The 21,730-nt window shown below is 37.8% G+C and overlaps 1 protein-coding gene across 5 annotated transcripts in view; it reads right to left on the reverse strand.

The window, feature by feature from the left end:
* Positions 1-21,730, reverse strand: part of LOC113231641 (fatty-acid amide hydrolase 2-A-like) — a 44,388-nt gene that overhangs the window by 1,154 nt on the left and 21,504 nt on the right. For 2 of the 5 annotated variants that reach the window (XM_026466064.1, XM_026466062.1), the window contains exons 4-12: positions 20,066-20,283; positions 17,217-17,328; positions 12,773-12,951; positions 10,820-10,942; positions 10,628-10,729; positions 3,025-3,117; positions 2,697-2,864; positions 1,410-1,589; positions 559-1,293 (exon numbers count right to left, since the gene is read on the reverse strand). In XM_026466064.1, the coding sequence (XP_026321849.1) occupies positions 1,204-1,293; positions 1,410-1,589; positions 2,697-2,864; positions 3,025-3,117; positions 10,628-10,729; positions 10,820-10,942; positions 12,773-12,951; positions 17,217-17,328; positions 20,066-20,283 (1,265 nt within the window). In that variant the 3' untranslated portion in view covers positions 559-1,203. Of the gene's footprint in view, positions 1-558; positions 1,294-1,409; positions 1,590-2,696; positions 2,865-3,024; positions 3,118-10,627; positions 10,730-10,819; positions 10,943-12,772; positions 12,952-17,216; positions 17,329-20,065; positions 20,284-21,730 lie in introns of those variants that run through there. The other 3 variants (XM_026466063.1, XM_026466065.1, XM_026466066.1) reach the window with 3 other exon arrangements.

A 21,730-nucleotide genomic window follows, 5' to 3' on the forward strand; every position in this document is an offset into this window, starting at 1 on the left:
GTAGATATGAAGCGTATACCTTTAATTCGTGAAGGTAGCAAATAGGTAGCAATTATTGGTAATACATACTTCGGAAAAATTTGCTCCCTTCATGCTGAACAAAGAGGCGACCAGCCATCCTGACGTCTGAATGGCTGGACAATTTTTTTTTTTAATTCTCAGAATATATCGTAGATAGCAATTATTTACAAAAGGTAGCAATTCTTGAATATACACTCAGTGCCAGGCGCCACAGGCGACCAACCATCCTGACGGTCACGAGCGAATACGGGTATAAATTAACGTCAATTCTATTGACTATTAATTTTATTATTGTTAAGTAAAAAAATCTGGAAGGCTATCCGGTAAGGTTACACCTTACAGGATGCGTTACACAGGCTGGCATAATGATCATTCATATAAGAATAAATAAATTCGAAAAGTCATCAGGTCTTCATCGAAGGCGGCAATAAGACTCGAAAAACAATAATCTTGGTTTATTATATTTTTTAAAATTACAGTCTAAAGAGCATGTATACAAACTATAAGATTTCTATTCTACACAAATAAGTTAGACAAGTCATTGTGTAGAAACATACAGTTTTCAAAACGCCTGTAAGATGCAGTACACAGTTAGTTATAAGTACACAATATTATAAGTTACAGCGCTTCTAATTGAAAATACTCTGATTTAATAACAGTGCGCATACTTTATAATTAATATTTATATTACTATAAACAATGGGTATGTTGGCATTCGGACACATGCGAGAGGGAGATTAATATTTGAATTAAATTAATTTTTAGTTAAGGTTTCTCCCTGTTGCCGTTTGTGTGCAACACTAATCTTAATTTTAGAAAAAAAAAACAAAACTATAATGTTTAAATTAAAACGAAATAATATGAAGTAGGTAATGAAAATTTTACACCAATTTAAATATACACAACTGTAATAAGTGGAGATGCGATCAAGTTTACATGAAAGACATATTAGATAATATGTAAATAAATATAAACATGATATTGTTAAATATTCGCTATTACATAATAATTACCAATTTAATTGGTCTAACATTTAATATAGACGTATAAAATAGCTGAAACGATTAAAACATTAAGTCTTAAACCCTATAAGTTCCCAGTAGAAAATCAACCACGCCATACTTGTGGTTTGATACTTGATTTGTTAATTTTGTGGCAACTAACCCTACATTTTGCACATTTTTACTGAGGAGGTCGCCAACCCCCAAAGCCTTTTTCAAGTTCTTTAGCGACTGCCAAACATAACCTATCTTGATTTGGAGCTGCGACTACCTGTAACAAAAATAGAGAGATACGTTAAGGACTAAATTACTCATATCCTCAATATGGTTTATCTTAAATAGTGCGCGGTTATTTTCGTGAAAGTCATAAAAATATGTGACAATTACTTGAATTCCAACAGGGAGGCCTTTGTACAAGCCCATGGGCACAGTGGTGGCAGGCATTCCCAAAATATTGAAAATCATCGTATACATGACGCCAGAAGCCCGCAAGAACACCTGATGGTGGTAATGAGCCAGTCCGTTACATACAGGGTAAAGAAGAACACCGTTATCGCCAAGTGTTTTCTGGAAATAAAAAAACAATTATACAGGGTGGCAAATTGTAATGCCACTTGAAAGGAAAGTACGTTAAATACTGGAGATGGAAATTTTTATTTAAAGGAAACTTTCCTTTATTTTTAAAAAGAAATAATACTGCATTCAAAGATTTTCGAAAATTGCTCGCCACACGCGGGAATCGAACCCGCTAAAATCTTTAAAGAAATGCATCCTGTACTTTTATTAAATCAATCGATAAGGTTAATTATGAGGGTGAAATCTCTCTTACAAACCATGAAATCTGGAGTTATAAATTCAATGGGTCAAGTTAAAGCACTTTTACAATGTCAAGTATCTTGAAATACTGGATCTCTTAAGAAATGATTTAAATGTTTTATCCGAAGAAGAGCGAAATCGAATAATTCTGCAGCAAGATGGCGCTCCAGCCCATAACAGCAGAGTCACTACTGCCTACATTAGTAACCATTTTAATACCTGGATTGGTACAAACGGCACAATCAGATGGCCTGCGAGATCACCAGACCTCTCCTCTTTAGATTTTTTTTGTGGGGATATGTTAAAAATCAAATTTACCTTAAATCCTATGCGAGTGTAAACGAGTTGAAGGCTGAGGTTCAGAATACGATTTGTAATACAATTCATCACAACACGTTATTAAAAGTTACTCAAAATGAATTCGTTAAAAGATTAGATTTGTGTATCCAAGAAAATTCGAGCAACTAATTAGTTAGATTACCATTTTTTTCATTTTATTAAAATACGTTAAGATTTCATGTTTTTTTTTTCATTTACTTAACCAATTTTGTGAGAGGTTTTATTCTTATAATTAACCCTATCGATCGATGCAATAAAAGTGCAGCTGCATTTTTTTCACATTAAAGCGGGTTCGATTCCCGCGTGTTGCTAGAAATTTCCGAAAATCTATGAATGCAGTTTTACTTCTTAAAAAATAAAGGAATGTTTCCTTTAAGTAAAAATGTCTATCTCCAGTATTTAGAGTACTTTCCCTCCAGGTGGAATTACAAATTTCCACCCGGTATACGTACATTTCACACCTTAATTTCTAGCTTCATATTAAAATTTTTAGTTACTTAAACTGTAAAAATCAAATACCGTCATCAACTCCCGTAGATATTTGGCCATTCCGTTATAAGCAGGACGTCGTGATTGTGGTATGAATAAACGAGTTTTGTTTATTACTGTAAAACCCAATGCCTGCAATGACCGAGTTCCACCGCCGAAGATACTTTTTAAAAGTTCCATAAATAAGCTCCTTTCACACTGTAAAATTGAAAAAGAGGGATATTTTCTTACGTTATCACACAATATTAAGGTACTGTGATATAAATTCCACGATGTAAATAAATACTTCAATTTGGCTAATCAGTACATACAACCATAATAGTAACTACTACAAAAGGAAGTATCAAAATGAGTTTACTTGTAGCATACGCGGCTTATGAGTACGTACATATTTAATTTCATCGTCATTTTCATTGTACAACGACAGGTCATCACAAACAATGCCAGGAACCTGATTTTTAAACAAAAATAATTATTTTCAAAACTACTGAAAACTCAGGAGAAAAATGTAGCAACACTAACGAATCCACAAAGTTCACACAAGGCAAACACACAGTATCCAATGTCGCCGGTAATAATAAATAATCTCGAATGTTCCAATCTTCATAAGCTAAAGAGTAAAAGAATAGTTCAAAGGTGCAGCATATTGATTGGCCGAGGTCGACATCCTTACCAACCCAGACAGTTTGACGGCAGCTCTTTGAAATTGGATAGACAATTTAGCACTGATGAGTTTTTTCTTTAGTGAAACAGAAGGAACATCTGAACATCTATGAAGATAGATATATATTTACGAAGCAAAAGTAAAACATTGTGTATAAGTAAAAACAGCGCAGTTGACCTATTTACCAAAAGGGATTTCTTAATTTTTAAGAGCTACTTTTTTATGCTTCATTAATCATGTATCAAAAAGTTATTAAATTATTAATTCTTAATAATTTTAGTACAAAGTAATAAAACCTTGCTTTCAAGTTGTATTAGAAGAAAAACGTTACAGCTATACCAAAATAATTGTTCCTATACACCCGATATAAGTTATTACGCGGTTATTTACTTGTAAGTAACTAGGCAAGTTATGTAATGACTGGGAAGTGAAAATGTTTCGTATATATTTAAGTACGATGTTTGTTCATGAATTTAGATTTAATTTATTTGTTCCCGTAATTGACTTATGTACAATACACACTTTAGGTATATAGCATCGATTATGTAAGTTATTATAGGTGAGTGATTATACATTATCACATACATTGACTTACAAATAAAAGGACGACGGGTCTAATACAAAAACCACGAAAAAAATGTCCCAAGTCAACCTATTGAAACGTAGTGACATGTAAAGGAATATGAAAAAGCTAAAACGTTGAATTTAAATTGTAATGTCATTACAGTACTGCCTAATTTTGCTTGCAACAATTGAAAGGCGCAAAAAAACACCATATTCAGCTTCTACTGGAAACTTACCAAAATGCACCATATGTAGTTTCTAGTCAAAACTACTTGAACACAGGTATAATGGAGTAGCCTTTATTATTTATAAATATATTTTGTTCGTAAATGTTGAATTTTATACTATGCCATTTATTACGAGCTAGGGTGTCTGACTTTTTTTTCTTGAGTTCCGAGAATTCTCGTACCCGATTTCTCGAGTTTTTCGAGAATTTTTTTAAAAACCGTAAAAAATCAGCTCAATCAACTACAAAACTAAATGTGAACTTTTCGAATGTTGTTTTGGCTTGGGTGTTCTGAGTTATGGCCCCGGAATAAATTCCATCGTTCTTGGTCCCAGGTTCGATTCCCAGTAGAACCAATTTGGGAAATGAACTTTTGTAAATTGGTTCTGCTCTGGGATTCTGTTGCTCTGATACTCATGGGGAGTATGTACGGAGAGTTCCCTAGTTTCAAACCAGATGATTGTTTTACAATAGAATACCAAGACCAGAACCATTTAGAAAAGTTCATTTCCCAAATTGGTTAATTTGTTAAATTGATCCTACCGGTATCAAACCCGGGAACTTCTCATCCAGTGCCCACATTGAAAACCGTTAGGCTATCAAGGTTGTTGCTATTTGTATTATTATGCAGTGTTTTTTTTTCACTCATTGATGTAATCACATACCAAAGCTTTAATATTATGGTCTTTTATCAAGCTTGCATCAGCTCTGGTTTCCTTTCTTTTCTTAACCCGTTCGTGCATAGTACTGAAATTATACAGCGCTCAAAAACGTCATCACTTTTCTATATGCCGTAGTGCTTACATTGATTCAATATAATTATTACGGTTTATCACTGACGACGGTTGATTCCGGCAACAGGCATAGTCGTACAGCTCATAGTTCTTGCAAATGTTTCTTGTGCATGAAAAAGTACGGCTATGACGGTAGTAGGGTATTTGCCGTTGTGAGATAATTACAAAATTAAAATGCGCGATATTGGTTGCGCAAGAGAAACGCTTTCCAAAATAAACACTTAGGTACTAATTAATAATAATTATTATAATAACGCACACACTCAACATTGCCCCGCATTAGGAACACCCTGTGTCGCGGGTGCCATGGACACACATAATAGACCACCACAAATTACACCAAAACTCACGGGAGAAATAAATGTAGGCCATACACATATTTCTCCCGAAAAACCTAAAAAAATACTTTCGGGATTATGGAAATTCATGCAAACGTTATTTCGGGCAAATGTATTTTCGGTCTTTTGACTCGTAACCCCGAGCCGTAGAAAGAGAACAACAATATTTGAAAGTATTACTAACATTCAAAAATATTTTAATAATAACATTAGCATCAAAGCGACTTTATGAAATTTTTGTTCTAAATATTTGAAACGCTTGTGTTTCAAACAATTGAAATTGACGTGATTGGTCTCGTTCAGTCTTTTTTTGGGCGTTTTGGGGGCTCCACCTACATCTTGGAGCCCAAGCTAACCTCACCTGCAAGTGGTGCGCCTGCTGATAGACGGACGAGGCTCTAGCGAGGGGTTTTCCCTTTCGGGGGTTGGGAGGTCAGACGGCAGTCGCTCCCGTAAAAACCAACACCGCCACATCAACTTATGGAAGTCAACAGAAGGATATGGCATAGGGATAGGGCGCCGCCGCAAAACGGCGCGCAGGAGCCTCGCCCGACTTCTGTGGCAAGTGGACTAGGGCTACCGTGTCAAGGGTGGGCACGGTTAAAGAGGCGAGCCCCTACCCATCACAGGAAGCTCCGCTTTGCCACGTGGAACATTGGCACGCTGACTGGACGCGCGAGGGAGCTAGCAGACGTGCTTTCCAGGCGGAGGGTCGCCGTGGCGTTCCTGCAGGAGACTCGGTGGAAAGGCAGCAGATCCCGGCTCATTGGGAATGGCTACAAGCTGATCTACACCGGTGCTCCTGGGGGCGTGAACGGGGTGGCCGTGGTGCTCTCCGAGGAGTTTCACGATCACGTCCTGGAAGTGAAACGCTTTAGCGACCGGCTTATGGTAGTGAGGGTGCTTATCGAAGGGGTCGTGACCCACTTGATAGGCGCCTACGCACCTCAGGCCGGTTGCAGCGACACGGACAGGGCGAGGTTCTGGGATCAACTCGGGGAAGTGCTGAGTGCCATTCCTTTGTCTCAGGCAGTCGTCTTGGGTGGCGACCTGAACGGTCATGTGAGGCGTGTGAATGGTTCGAGCGGGTCCACGGTGGCTACGGGTACGGCAGTCGCAACGCGGAGGGAGGAGACATCCTCACAACGTGTGCGGCGGCCGATCTCGCCATCGTGAACACGTTCTTTAAAAAGAACCCCGAGCATTTAATCACCTATAAGAGCGGCGGACACGCCACCCAAATCGATTTCGTACTCACCAGGAGACACCATATCAGCAAAGTGGCCAACTGCAAGGTCATACCAGGTGAGAGTCTCACTGCGCAACACCGTCTTCTTGTCATGGATCATCTGAAGGTGATCTAGTCCAGAACCACTGGGACAACATTCAGGCTGCCATATCTGAGGCGGCGAAAGCGGTGCTGGGCTTGTCCAAGGGTGGTCGCAAATGTGACAAAGAAACTTGGTGGTGGAACGACACAGTCCAGAGGGAGGTGAGGGTGAAGAAAGCCCTCTTCAAAACGTGGTAAGCGTCCGAATCTTCTGAAGACCGCGACGCATATAGGGATGCCAAACGTGCCGCTAAGAAAGCTGTAGCCAGAGCCAGACGGGACCACTTGCAGCCGTTGTATGACAAGTTGGAATCGTCTGAGGGGCAGAAGCTTATCTTTAAGCTGGCACGTTCGAGGGTCTTAGCGGCACAAGATATTTCCAAGTGTCGCTGCATTAAAGACCCTCATGGCAACCTTATATGCGAGGTCGACGCGGTGAAGGAGAGATGGCGCTCATATTTCCACGAGCTGCTGAATCAGCAGCACAGAGAGGTGCAGCCACCGGTCCTCCCTCCGAATCAGGGACTAGTGCGACCGGTAACGCCTGAGGAAGTCCACTTAGCTCTTCGTCGCATGAAGAATCGGAAAGCTGTCGGAGCCGATGGGGTTCCCATCGAGGCCTGGAAGGCAATGGGTCCCCGTGGTGTGGGCATCCTTACCGGCCTCTTTAATCGCGTGCTCCTCACCGGTAAAATCCCTAACCAATGGAGACTGAGTATTATCACTCCAGTCTTCAAAGGGAAGGGATCGGTGCAGGAGTGTGGCGATTATCGGGGCATAAAGGTCATGTCCCACACCATGAAGCTCTTCGAGCGTATAATAGACTCTCGGATCCGACAGGAGAGTGCTGTCTCGGAGGGTCAATATGGGTTTCGGCCTGGTCTTGGGACCATGGATCCTGTTTTTGCCCTAAGGGTCATCATGGAGAAATACAGATTGAAGAATACGCCTCTGCATTTCATGTTTCTTGACATGCAGAAGGCCTTCGACTGTATCCCCCGTGTAATGATCTGGTGGGCACTGAGATCCAAAGGGGTACCAGAAGCTTATATTGACATCATCCGAGACATGTACCGCGATTCCGAATCCATGGTTAGGACTGCTGTTGGTGACACTAAACCCTTCCCTGTCACAGTCGGAGTTCACCAGGGCTCAGTTCTCAGTCCCTATCTGTTCAGCGTGATATTAGACGAGGTCTCAAGCTCCATCCGAGACACGCATGAGCAACCCCCGTGGATGCTTATGTACGCTGACGATATCGCGCTGGCGGATGCGGATAGAGGGAGACTGGTACGACGAGTGAATGTGTGGAAGGAGTCGCTTGAGAACGGCGGTCTGAGACTAAATGTGGCGAAGACTGAGTACATGGTCTGCAACGCTACAGATCCCCTACCCGTACGCATAGGCGAAGACGCGGTCGAGCCTACGGGCCAGTTTAAATACTTGGGATCTGTACTTAGCGCGTCCGGAGACATCGACTGCGACGTCAGAGCCCGAATCGCAGCCGCTTGGGCAAAGTGGCGTGAGGTGACTGGTGTAATTTGTGACCCCAAGATGCCGGTTAAGCTGAAAGGACAGGTCTATAAATCCATCATTAGGCCTGTCCTTTTATATGGCAGTGAAACGTGGCCCGTACTTGAGCGTCATAAGCAGGAGCTGCGTGTCACGGAAATGAAGATGCTGCGCTGGATGTGTGGAGTTTCACGGAAAGACCGTGTCAGAAACTCCCGCATCCGCGGCAGCCTTCATGTCCGTGACATTGCAGATAAACTGCAAGAAAGCCGCCTACGTTGGTACGGCCACATCTTACGGAAACCGGCATGCTACGTGGGAAACAAATGTCTGGCTATGCCACCTCTGCCGGGCCCCGGTAGAAGGGGCAGACCCAAGAAGTGCTGGCTTGACGTCGCCAAGGGTGATATGCGTGCCAATGGTCTCACCACTAAGGATGCCGAAGACCGTGCAAAGTGTAGGAGAAAAAGTAGGAAAGCGGACCCCGGGCTCCGCAGCAACCCTGCTGAGGACGCAACCGGGACAACGCTAAGATGAGAGAGAGAGAGAGGTCTCGTTCAGTCTTTTACGCAAGCAATGAGTCGGAAAGAGACAGTTAGCTATTTGATTATTTTGATTGCTTTTGTAAATTATATTTACGATTAGTTTAAATATAAATTAAATACTATTTATACTAGTGCCTAAAATAACACTTTTAAATGATAATTATGATTACACAATGTAGTACTTACTGAAAACATGATATACCATCCTGTTTTTTCACTTTAGTTGAGTAATTTTTACAAGGTTTTATACAATACAATACGGCATCATTGACAAGCGCGCTGTCAGTCGAACAAACGAAGACTAAAGCGTGATTGACGCTCTGTATACGATTTTAACGCCCTGTAAGTTCGGACACTTTTTAGTGCGGACCCGACGTCCATTTATTTGTAAGTCAATGGCTGACAACGAAACAACTTTCGTTTATTTTTGAAAAATAATTGGTTTTAAAATAGTGTTAAACGGACGTTTATTAATCATGGTAACGTGTACAGTGTCCGGATGTAACTAATCTAAAAAGGAAAACTCGCAGAATTGTACATTTCACATGTAAGTACTATTTAAATTTTTAGCTGTCTAAAAGCACTGCCACAAAAGTTTTTTACATAAATATATCCGTAAAATTATACCATTCAAGTACATTTATAACCCAAATGTATGTATACGAATTCAATTACAAAATATATCAAAAACGTGAATTTCTGAAATTCATAACCCCACTTTCATAGAGATTGACGCAATCGATAATATGTTATCGAGATGTCATTAACTGAAAAAAAGAAAGGCTAAGACGTGGCTTGCATACAGCCGAAATCATCTTCATACTTAACATTATTGAATCAGAAATTTCTGGTTTTAGTGCTTTATATTTAATTAAGCATTAGTGTATTATTTTTTGTCTACATTAAAAAGAAAATTTCTTTTAATAGCGTAGTTGAGGCACCCATTTTTTTGTTAATTATTGTTGTTGATTCAGATTTCCTCAAAACGTTGAAGTACGACAGAAATGGCTTATAATTCTAAAGAGAGAAGACTGGGTTCCCAAAAAGTTTTCAAAAATATGCAGCAAACACTTTGAGGAAAAAATGCTTTTCCTTTAGAGGCAAGCAAAGAGTAAAGCTACGTTCTGGTTCTGTTTTACACATTATTCATTCAAAATAGTCTTCGGCCGAGCGTCGAGAAGTCAACAGCCCCTGAGGATGCCTCGTGGAGAGGCGAAACACGTGTCGGGTATATTTTTGGTGGTGGTTTGTGACTATAGTTGCCCTTGTGTTATTTATTTTATTAATTTTATGCGAATGGGATAATTAACTGCATGAAAAAATATTCAACACAAGCGCAGCTATTTTGCACGATTTAACCTTCACTGGGTTCGCGGAGTAGCAAATTAATTTACTTCCATTTTTATCATTTATTAATTAGTTAATTAACGTCTCGGCGTTTTGCGATAAGACATTTTGGTGAATGCGACGAAGTGAAATGCCGGTGTAATATGTTAATCGATATTAAAGTTAAATCAGTGGATGGCGCAACACTATTTATCTGGCACACATGCACATTACACGCACTCAGATGTATTTTTGTTTTGGTCTCGTCTCCAATATTCAGGGCCAATCTATGGTTATAATAAATCTATGCATCTAACAAAACTTTGCCCCTTACGATTAAAAAAATTTCGTAGTTATCAAAAGGGCCTATTTATTATCCTGCCTTGCTGTCCGTCTTGCCGTCAGCCGGTGTAATGCAAGATTATGAATTGCACGTTGCGACTACATTCACCCGGCGGACGTTTGGGCGAACTGCAGGACAGGATAAATGAATGGGCCCTTTTACTAAATGGTTATGACCAATTACAATTTACATATCACGATATGCTATATAATTATATCGCAACGGTTACACGTTCCATGGTCAATGAAATATAGGGATAGTAATAATAAATCATGCTGTGGTAAGACACATCTAACTAGTGATAATCATTTCGTCTCACCTTAGGATTAGCAGGGTCTTGTAGCATATTTGGAATATCTTTCATCGAGAAGAACACCGATATTGATATTTCCACCGAGTCTATTAATTCACTGAATTTTTCCTGTAAGAAAACATTTAAATATTGATTTTTTATGTTTACTTGTTAAAAATATATTTTTGAACTCAACACAGAATTGTAAAACATACCTACCTGGCACAATTGAGAGGAGCACTCTTTTACCAGATAGTTAGCCGCGTTGATGATCATATCCTTTATGCTCTGGTGAACTCTTATCAGAGCTAGCGAGGATCCTGCTTCTGTCATGTAGTATATCTGTGAAAAACAAAGCATTATTCAAATGAGGCCTTTGTGGAGCCATGAGAAAAAACAAATATCACACGCAAACGTAACTTTTTTGTCTGACTGTTTATCGTATTTTACCGAGTTAAGTAACATGGTAAGAGGTCTGGCAGCTCCTAGTAGCTCATAATAAAATTTGTTACTCATAAATTTACAAAAAAAAAATGTTTGCAGAAGTAATTTATAGTGTCGCAACAAATAGTATATTCGGTCTCAGATCGAACATCGATATTCATTCAGGAGCGTGGCCGAATAGCCGAATATTCAGCGGAAAATTGCACTTAGGAAAATTAACTTCAGTTATGATAAATCATATTGTGTAATGATTAATGAAACAAAAAAGATACATTAGTTTTCAAGTTTGTACTTGAAATTTTTTATTTCACATCAGTTTGATTAACTTTAAAAAAAATATTGCTTGCAAATAACAAGTACTTGATTGGAATTCTTTCACCTTGACTAATCTTCATAACAAGTAGGAAGTTTTGATTCGAAAAATAATTTAGTTAAGTTACACTACCTTTGACCTTTTAGATACAGCGAAACATAAGGCTTTCTTCTCGAACTTACAATGTATCTTCAGCATTAATAAAAATTACACGATAATTTACCGTTTTTAACAGACTTCAAAAAAGGAGGAAGTTCTCAATTCGACATTATTTTTTTGTATGTATGTTACGCGATAACTCCGGTATTTGTGAACCGATTTTCATGATTATTTTTTTGTTGGAAAGGAGGTACTTCCATAGTGGTCCCATTTCATTTTGAAGAAAATCATCCACCTCTAAGGGTGTTCACGCATGAAGATTCATTTTTATAAATAGCGCCTAAATTTTACTTAAGGAGCAATTATTTTAATGGTAGATTTTGCTATTTCTCCAATTCAAGGCGTTTTTCTCTCAATATGCTTTGAGTAGTGAGAACCGATTTTTATTATCTCCAGTGTCGAGTCCTGTATAGTGGCGAACTAGGGGATATCTCAATAAAACTTAGCAAATAGACGTAATTCCACGTACTTTTGAGGTTATTAGTACTCTATTCTGACATTATTTGTCCTTTCTTTCTCTCCGACTATTTTTAGGTAGACGGCCGAATAGTAAAATACAGGAAAAGTAACAGAATATTCGTTGCAACTGTAGTATTCTTTTTAGGTTTTCGGCAGAATAGCAAAATACAGGCCGAATACGAATAAAGCCGAATATTCGTTGCAACTCGAGTATTTTTTTTATATAAAACAATAACATCATGTGGATTGTTGCGAAATTTCATTTCTGTGGTTGTTTAATATTCTCATCATTTTTATATAGCAACCAAACCTTAGTCACTGAATCAACAGAGGTATATTGACAGATATTACATTGGACGATTTAGGTACAAGGGTTTCAGGAAGCAAGGTACGATAATCTAGGGAACGGATTACAGCATCTTCCTGCAGCGATGTGTAACAAAGAAGGCAATTTAAACACAGCTATGTATAAAAGCATTTAAGCGATTTATCGCGGAATTTGTCGCAAATTTTGGCAGATCGCGTTTCGCCCCTCAGAGGGCGCCAACTTGGTTCCGATAAATGAGGTTGCCGTTGCATTTAATGGTGATGTTTATCCGAAAACTTTGTAAAGGTGGCAAATTTCAGAAAAATAAAGTAAAGAAATATTCTGAAACTTTTCGGAAAATTTTCAATGACCACTATCCTGTTCAACAAACAACAAAATCCTGTTCTTAATAAAGCCTGAACAGCTGTTGTGATTAAAAAGATTTTATTTGATTGATTAAAAAGATTAGATTTCGATTTTAATAATTTACCTTTAATTTACTCATATCAACAGGTTCATCAAGACGTAGCATATGTTTGTTACGACCGGCCATAATGTTCATAAGAAGGGGGAGATCTTCCGCGCGCCGTACCATCGGACCTACAGTCAGGAATCGGGGGAATAGTTCATCGCTCAACGTTGGGATGTGGCCTTCTATTGATATTACACCTAAAAGGAAAAAGATATTAATGTTATTAACCTATGGTGGAGTTACTTCTGATAGTTGATATCAATGTTCGTGTCGTTTCTTTGAAATACCATATAAATCTTCAGCAAATAGTGTATTTTACAGAGTTGTAGAAAGCGGGTGCGACCTAAATTCAGTATCTCTTGGATTACTTTTACATCGAAGTGGCAACATCTTCCTGCACAGCAACAGGAGTAGTACCTTTTGATTGGAGTTATCTCGCGATAACCGAATAGGTTGACAAATGACAGGAGACGTATAAATATTTTTTTTTATGATATCGTGTGACGGGATGAACAAGTCTACAGTCGTGACAAAATAAGAGGCACTTTGACACCTGTCATTGCAACGTAAATTGGGATGTGAACTAAGCATATCGGTAACCATATTAAACGATTCTCATGAGAAATCGATTTGAAATTTTGTGTGTGATCGAAATTTTTATTCACTTTCATCGGAAGATGAACCAAAATCATCAGTTGAACTTGTATCACCTGTATGCATTTTGATTTTCAATCATATTATCAATGTTAACATCCCTATAAAAATCAAAATATAAATATTTTTAAAGTTATGGGCTATGTTGTATGAAAAAATTAATATTTTGTAATTTGAGAGTATATAAAAAAGAGAAAACTTTGAAATATAAATCCTATACATTTCCAACCGCAAGATTCATATTTTCATAGAGAAATTTTTAAACAGATTCCAAATGGTGTAAGTTTTTTGTATTTATGCATTGGCATAGAATTAATATCAGTGACTGATTTAAGTGAATCTTTAATACTTCCATTTAATTTTGGAAATAAATGAAAGTAGTAATATTATCAATAATAATATTATTATCATACGTTTATTAGCTTAAAACATGGTATAACAGGAGATGTAACAAGGACAGTGTTAGTATAAACATGTTTCGCATATATTAAATAGCATGCAAATGTCTGATTATACTCAATTTGTATATGATGAGAATGATTATAGTCAATTGTCTACTATTGGCCGAGCGCCTTTGATTTGTGCAGAAAAATCGACACTTCTCCGAAGTGAGACAAGGAGTCACGAGCGACTGCGAGTTGTGACAAGACACGTCAAACGAGCTCTATACACGTTAGCGCTCGCCTTCACTCGGTCAGCTAGGCGAGTGACAGCGAACGATGACAAGGCAAGGCAAGGCAAATAGGCAGTGTACAGTGTAACGTTAGACCAACATAGTCTTTGTATTGATGGCTTCTTAGAATAAGAATTTTTAGTTGTTAGAGTTGTCAGTGGGAAAAAATCGGAAACGAGTGGATAATTTTGTTTTCAGGAACTGAGAATGCCTAGTAAATGAATCTTGTTTAATCTAAATTAAATATAAAATCATTTACCTATAAACCTAATGATGGAATTGCATTATCATGTAATCTAGTTACATTCAAAGTTATATTAAAATTTGACTCTTCAAAATGAAGCGAATAAAATAAATGAAGATGGTCTTTGATTCAATGTTTATATTTGGCTATTCGACTATTGTACGGCGGTATGATTTCCAACCATTCTTTTTTCTTTTTTGATTTGTAGGTAAACTTGAAATAGTAAAAATAATAATAATAAAATAATAAAAAACCTCGTAATGAATTATTTTAATAACAGAATATCGATAATATGTACGCTTCCAAGAACACTATGTCAAAATAACCGTTAACAACAATCATCAAAATATACAAACAAACAGGCAATCTGAAGAAACCAGAGCAAGATTTGGCAAGATTTAAGAATATAATACTGTTACAAACCTACTTTATCTAATAGACGGCCTTAAGCCAGATTGTTCACTTTTAGTTCTCTAAGAACCCGCTAGATGGCGTTGACCCATTTGGCGTTATTTCTGAATCGCGGTGTTACGATTTTAGCTCGAATGGTGCTACTCGAACACAATTTTGTTAATGTGAAGAGAAATTTGAGAATATAGACAGCTCAGTAAGGCAACCAGGAGTTGACTCCCTTCTTGGGAACCCGGATCTTCTGACTAGACATAGGGAATACCGTTACATTTCTATCGCCGTGGCTGTCGTTCCGGTTCCAAAAAAAATCACGTGATTTTGTCACGACTGTTACTTCCGTGACCTTGTCACGCCTATAACTTACATCACGATATACGGTTATAGCCAGCGGCTTCTTTCTAATACTTATAGCCGTTTTTTATAGAATGATTTAAGTTTTTACTCCCTTTGTAATAAGTTTCAATTCCATTCAAAAATTTGATTATGTATTTAATGTAATTTTGTTTGTTACTTATTTAATGCGACTCTGGATTGTTAATAATTGCAATAAAGTGTAATGTCATTATATTTCTAGTAGAATACACAAAGTAGATTATACATAAATAGAAATTACCAACTCTTCCTATAATAAAACAAATATACAAAAACATTTTACTTTGTTAATAAATAGGTTTATAGTAACTGCTGCAGATTTTTTTCATCCGCCCTTTCTAGTAGTAATAAGCACCTACAACCCTTGTGAGAGAGCAAAGAAAGTCATCCTAACTCACTCACTCCCATCGCCGAAATGGCCCGATTTGAAGAAAACTACAACGAGTGGCGCTTAGTCACCACGGAACGGAGATCGCGCATTGTATCAAATACGTATGTCGTGATGTGAGTGACGGGGATAGCTATTGGAGCGGAGGAACACCTATGTGACTTTGGAACGTCGTTCCTTCGGAACGAGTCACGGCGATACTATTTGACGGCGGATCATCGTGATTTTTCATCGTGACGTTATTTATCACCCACCTCTACTTCTGACATTTCGTACGCCCTACATAGGGTGAAAAACCTCATCTCGCGGAACGGTTTCCAGGAGTCGCGTCCCTTCTGGGAACAACTGCCCGGACCTTCCGCATATAGGGTGAAATTGTATTGGCGACATACAAGGTAAAAATAATAATCTTCTGAACCATTTGGAGTTTCACATGGCTTGTTTTGGTAACCTCATCCAACGGAAGAAAGAACCTCCCTCCTTTACAATACTTAAATATGTCTAATTACATGCAATATTTGGCTTTAATAAATAAATAAAATCTGTATAGAAAACAATCTTAGATTCAGGATCAAATATAGAAAGCGGCCGTAAGGCGATTAACACAGTGCGTTTTTTAAGGTTGTACTGAAGTACCTTAGTTTGTATGGAAAACACGTGCCGTCGAACACAGACAACGCGTGGCGCACGCGGCCATGCCGCGCCCCCGCGCCCAGTGGCGCGGCGAACCGGCGCAGAGTACGGCACTTATCAATTTGTGTCTATTCCAGTAATTGTCGTTCGCATTTTCCCTAACAAATAAGCAAAGGATTCAGTTGACATACGTGTGTAGTTGATAAATTTATCTTCATATTTTCTTAAATATTTGTAATGAAGTCGAATGTTATCTTCGGTGTCTTTTTATTAGAGTAAACAAAAACCAAATAGACAGTATAACTGCAGCGTCCTGAATAAGTTCTGTATTATTAACCATTCTTGTCAAAGAAGGTTCTCAGCTACATGTAATCACTACGGCGATCAGGTACAAAGCGAGTACTTTAAGTAGCGCGGGGCCGCTAGACCGCTGCCTCCGCGCAGATTAAACCGTGCGTTGACAGATCTGCGTCTACGCCACCGCGCGCGTGATTCCGCGCCTCGCGCACCGTCGCGGGGCGCAGTGTATTACCTCAAAATCCCCGTCGCCTAACTCAAAATTGTATAAAAATTTATTTCGGAATTCGTACGAAAATAATTCTTGAAATAAGTTCTATCACATTATATATATAATGCTTCAATAAAATTAAAGTATTTTTTTTAAACACAATTACTTAATAATTGTTTGTTTTAATTATTAATACAAAGAACACTCAGAAAAAATTCCTTTCCTAATCTTTGTATTAATAATTATAACAAACTAGTGGAGTAATTTCACAAAAAATAATTGAATATCAATTCAATAAAAATTTAATTAATTGTTTGTTTTGTTTCGTTGATTGTGTTCAAAGTTACATATTATCTTTTTCCTTAGCTGTCAAATTGAGCCTCTTACGTTGTGACGACTTATAGGGTAAGCGACACGCCTACCCATAACAGTCGAAGTGCCACTCAGAGCTTTAAATTGCAAAGTAGTGCGGGCGGATGTAGTGCACATTACTGCTTGGCGACAGAAATAGGTATGGTAGCAGTATTTCCCTGGCCGATTTTTTTCAAGGAATTCTGCCGCTGTAAAATACGAACTCACCAGGTGTAGGCTTATGACCAAAGAGTCCACAAAAAGCAGCAGGTATCCGTATCGAGCCAGCCACATCTGAAGCAACACTAAACGCCGCCGCTCCACATGCTAGTAATGCTCCCTATAACAAATATGTTACACTCCAATTAATGTTTATTTTACAATGAACACATCGGCGTTAAATCAATCCAGATTTTGAAAAGCGTTTTTCTGGGAGTGTCAATATATTAACTAAAAATAACGGATAAGTCACGTATTTAAGTCGAATTTTTGCTCGACATGTTTCGAACCAATGCGTGCGAACCACAATGCGAAAATATGTCGAGCAAAAATTCGACTTAAATACGTGAGTTATCCGTTATTTTTAGTTAATATGTCTGAGTCTCACGATGGTTTTCTCTTTAAAAGTGTCAATAAAACAATACAAAAACTATAATTTATTCAGATAATTAAATAAAGTTAAAAACTTAGAGGACAAAATATATGAGGTGATAAAAAATACGAGTTATTTTAAGAGCACATCAAAATTGACTTTTAATTCTTGTTTGACTCTGAGCCGCTTGTGATAAGAAGGTCCAAAGTGTTAGGCATTACGTGCTCTTGACTGTACCATAACGCAGATTCCATTTTAGATGTTTTAGGAAAATATATTATTTGGTGCAAAGATCAATCTCATTAAATTGGTGCCTTAAGATGGTTTACCACCGGCAACGCGAGACGAGAAGAGGCGAGACGCGAATAGAAATCTCGCCGGCCTATTTCCACCAAAAATTGCGAGCTCGCGCTGTGAGTGTGGATAGTGACGATTTAATGCTGGTCTAGCGATAAACACGTGGCTGAAGTAACATGTCCCATAAATTATTATCATTAAATATGTAAACGAAAGAAGAATCAGATGAAGCCATCTTTTTTTTCATCTGAAATCGTACGTACACTCGCGTGCAATGAAATGTAAACGTAGTAGTTGTAAAGTCGAAAAAATATTCATTTTTACGTAATCTATTATCGATACTAAGTACCAAGTAGTCAAGCTTCGTTTGCAACTATAACCTTCTAGTTAAAAAATAAATTGTGTCCGCAATTACTATAATTTATCACGAGAACACTGTAAAGGTAGACTTCCTTATTTGCGCTGCACCACAAAGACAATTATTACGAGGGCTGCCTTTTATATTTCGGGATTAGTGAATAATAAGAAATATTTATCACAGAAAATTACTTTATTGCTTCAAAAAATATTTCCCAAGAAGATCTATATACTTGTGTATGCATTTAAACTAATTTTCTAAATACTTTTTCCACTCAAATTGAGGTACCTCCAAAACATGCGTTTTAAATGCATCAAACGCTTCTCAGGTGTCAAAAAACGTAGACCTCGAATGTTTTCTTGATGTGCTGGGATAAAAAGATGTCATTGGGTCCCTAATCATGATTATTTGGCAGGCGATCCATCAAACCGACTTTTAAGTGCTCAAAAATTCACTTGTTTGATCCGATGTGTAAGACCTCGCATTGTCGTGGTGAAGAATGATTCGTCTTCGGCGATTGGTCTTTTTTATTTCTTCACTGAAAACTGGCAAACAAATGATTGCGTACCATTCAGAATTGACCGTTCTACGTTGTTCTATGGTATGATTGCGATATGTCCAGTCTTTCCGAAAAAACAGGCGACTATTTGCTTGAAAGTGCTTCGTGTGTGAACAGCTTTCGTAGGATTGGGCTCATCTTAAAAAACCCCTACAGTCGACTGTTGTTTATTTTCGGGCTCATTTGCGTAGATTCACGCAATCGAAACGTCTTTTGAAACGCCGCGATCGTGTTTTTTCAGCATTTCTTTCGACCTATCGACGTGACCCTTATTTTGAGCGACTGTCAAATTATGTGGGATCTAACGCAAACAAATCTTTTTGATGACCAAATGGTCATGCAATATTGAATGAACAACGATGTTGCAGCATCTGTTCTCGCACAACATCAATGTTTTCCGAAATAACAACCGATTTTGGGCAATTTTCATGAAATTCGTCTTTGAGAGAAACTACGGCCTCGAGTGAAAACTATCGATATACAACAGCTCTTCATGAAGCTTCATCGTCAAAAGTCGAATTAAGTTCATCAATGCAGTCTTGTTGAGTTAATCCATGTCGAAAGTTATAAAAAATAATCGTACGAAAATGTTCGCGACTTAATTCCATTTGACCGAGATGTATTTTTCAAATTATTTTAAACGACACAAATAATGCTCGAATGACAAAATGTTTTGATTAGGTTTGTCGCCAAAAATGTCAAGCTATACAATAGAGACGTGGATTGCCAGATCGCAGCATTAGGGTTGCCAAATCCCGAAATTTAAAGGCAACACTCGTATTAAATTTTTTTTCATATTATTTTTCATATAAGAAAAACAAATTTGAGGGTAGTTTAACCTAGTTGCCGCCCGAACTACCAAAATACACACAAAAAAGTTTACAACCAGTTGCGCTAGTGTATTTACATTATATTGCAACTACATTGTGTATTCATATTTTTGAAAACGATACCATTACGACTAAAATGTAACAAATTCCGTAGTTTTAAAAGTGATTATAAAATGGTGATAAATTCAGTCCTAATTGAATACACTTTAATAAAAAATGCAATGTATACATATTTATGACAATGATATGGATTCATATAGACCCTGAAAATTTGCCCTTTTGGAAGTTAGTAATTTCGCCTTTCTTTTTATTTATTTTTCTCTGCGAAGATGCGCTAGGTGAGAATTGAAATGTTGCCATAGAAATTTCAATCCTCGTCTCGCATCGTCGGTGGAAAAGCACCTTTAAGGTACCGGAACATTTCCAACACACTTAAATTACCTCTCCTCCCGAAGATCCCCCAGGTGTCCTGCTCAGACAATAAGGATTATTAGTCGTCCCTCTTAATAGGTTTGTAGTTTCCCATCCTAAGCAAAGTTCTGGAGTGTTGGAAACCAGGAGAGGTATGGCACCAGACTTTCGAACAAGTCGCACAACTTCGCCATCTGTTGTGGCGCGACGACCTGCATTCTCGAGACATCCCACAGAGTTTGATAGACCTGTAAAATAAATGTGGAGATGTGTTTTTGTTTTTAAATTCGGTAAATTATGTACTACGTGAGTTGTTCAGCATGTATCTAATTGCATTGATGCAATTTTTATCACCATATAATATTAATGTCTATTATTGATGTTTTCGTGTCTATTATTGAAAATTCGTATTCCTAAAAAAAAATATTTATTGGTAGTACGTTACAGTAATTGTAATAGTTTACTTAAGGTCTTCTTTTTTATTTTTTGAAATGAAATGCAAAGTAAATCGGTCCTAATCCGATCGGTATCGAATAAAAACACGCTACGGTGTCACCATGTAAATATCGATTCAGATCAAAGCAACCAGATAGAAATGGAAATAGCCCATTTACGTATGGAAATAAATTTATTCAATTTATCATCTGTAATATGTACTCAGGTAAATATTTTATGATGTTAAGTATCACAAAGATTACGTAAGTAGGTATATATCTTAGCCGAAATAAATGCCTTTTCTTTAGAACGCCATAACATGATGATACCTAATAGTCCAATAACGGCCACTCGCTTTAGTGTTTTGCTAGTCATCGGACTTTAGATTACTTCTGCAATTGATATATCTACTGACCAAATGCCGGCGCCTAGACTATTTCCAAATCCTCAAGGACGACACCCCTGTATGACAGTTGGTATCCTCCGACCGTCATCTCTTTATACAGTTTTAGAAAGTGTAAACTTTTCCTTTGAATGAAGGCACCAACTTCTGTGTCTCAGGGTCCCGACGCTTCAGTGGGCCATTGATCCTAAATGATTAAAAGGGCTTTTAAGCAACAATTACGACCGAGATATATATTCATAGTTAATTTTGTTCCAGAACACTGGGTCCTCTACCTACCTACCTACTCTACATACACCACCTGATACAATCCCATATATTATCCTAAATTAATCTTTAAACAAGGTCCATGTCACAGACCAATATAATTTACAACGAAATGCCTAATAATATGAAAATGCAACAAAAAAATTCATTCACTACCAAAAGGCACTTCTTATAAAAAAAGCGTATTATTCGTACCCCTGATACAGTAGTGGTCCCATTCAAATTTAACGAAAATATTCTATTATAATAGCGGATGAATCCGGTTTATTGGTTTTCACGTTTCCACCCACTATCGGTTAACCGATTCCAGTAAAATTTGGCAAAAAGATGTTCCACAAACGGCTGAGGTCGGTTTTTTTACTACCTTGTAACAAGTGTATTTATACTTTGGCTGCAGTAAACGATATTCTATTCTATTCTATTCCAATTAATCCTATTCACATAAATTAAGTAACAAAACGACGACGTCAAACAATGAACAAATAACCATAGATAAATAGGTTCGGATACACGCGTAGCTACTTTATAGCACGTACAGCACTATCGACTACAAGTTTATACAGTACAATGGTATGTCAATATCCGTAGCG

Source organism: Hyposmocoma kahamanoa, unplaced genomic scaffold (genome assembly GCF_003589595.1).
Source record: "Hyposmocoma kahamanoa isolate Upper Pololo Valley unplaced genomic scaffold, ASM358959v1 66, whole genome shotgun sequence".
In the NCBI taxonomy this organism is placed as follows: Eukaryota; Metazoa; Arthropoda; class Insecta; order Lepidoptera; family Cosmopterigidae; genus Hyposmocoma; species Hyposmocoma kahamanoa.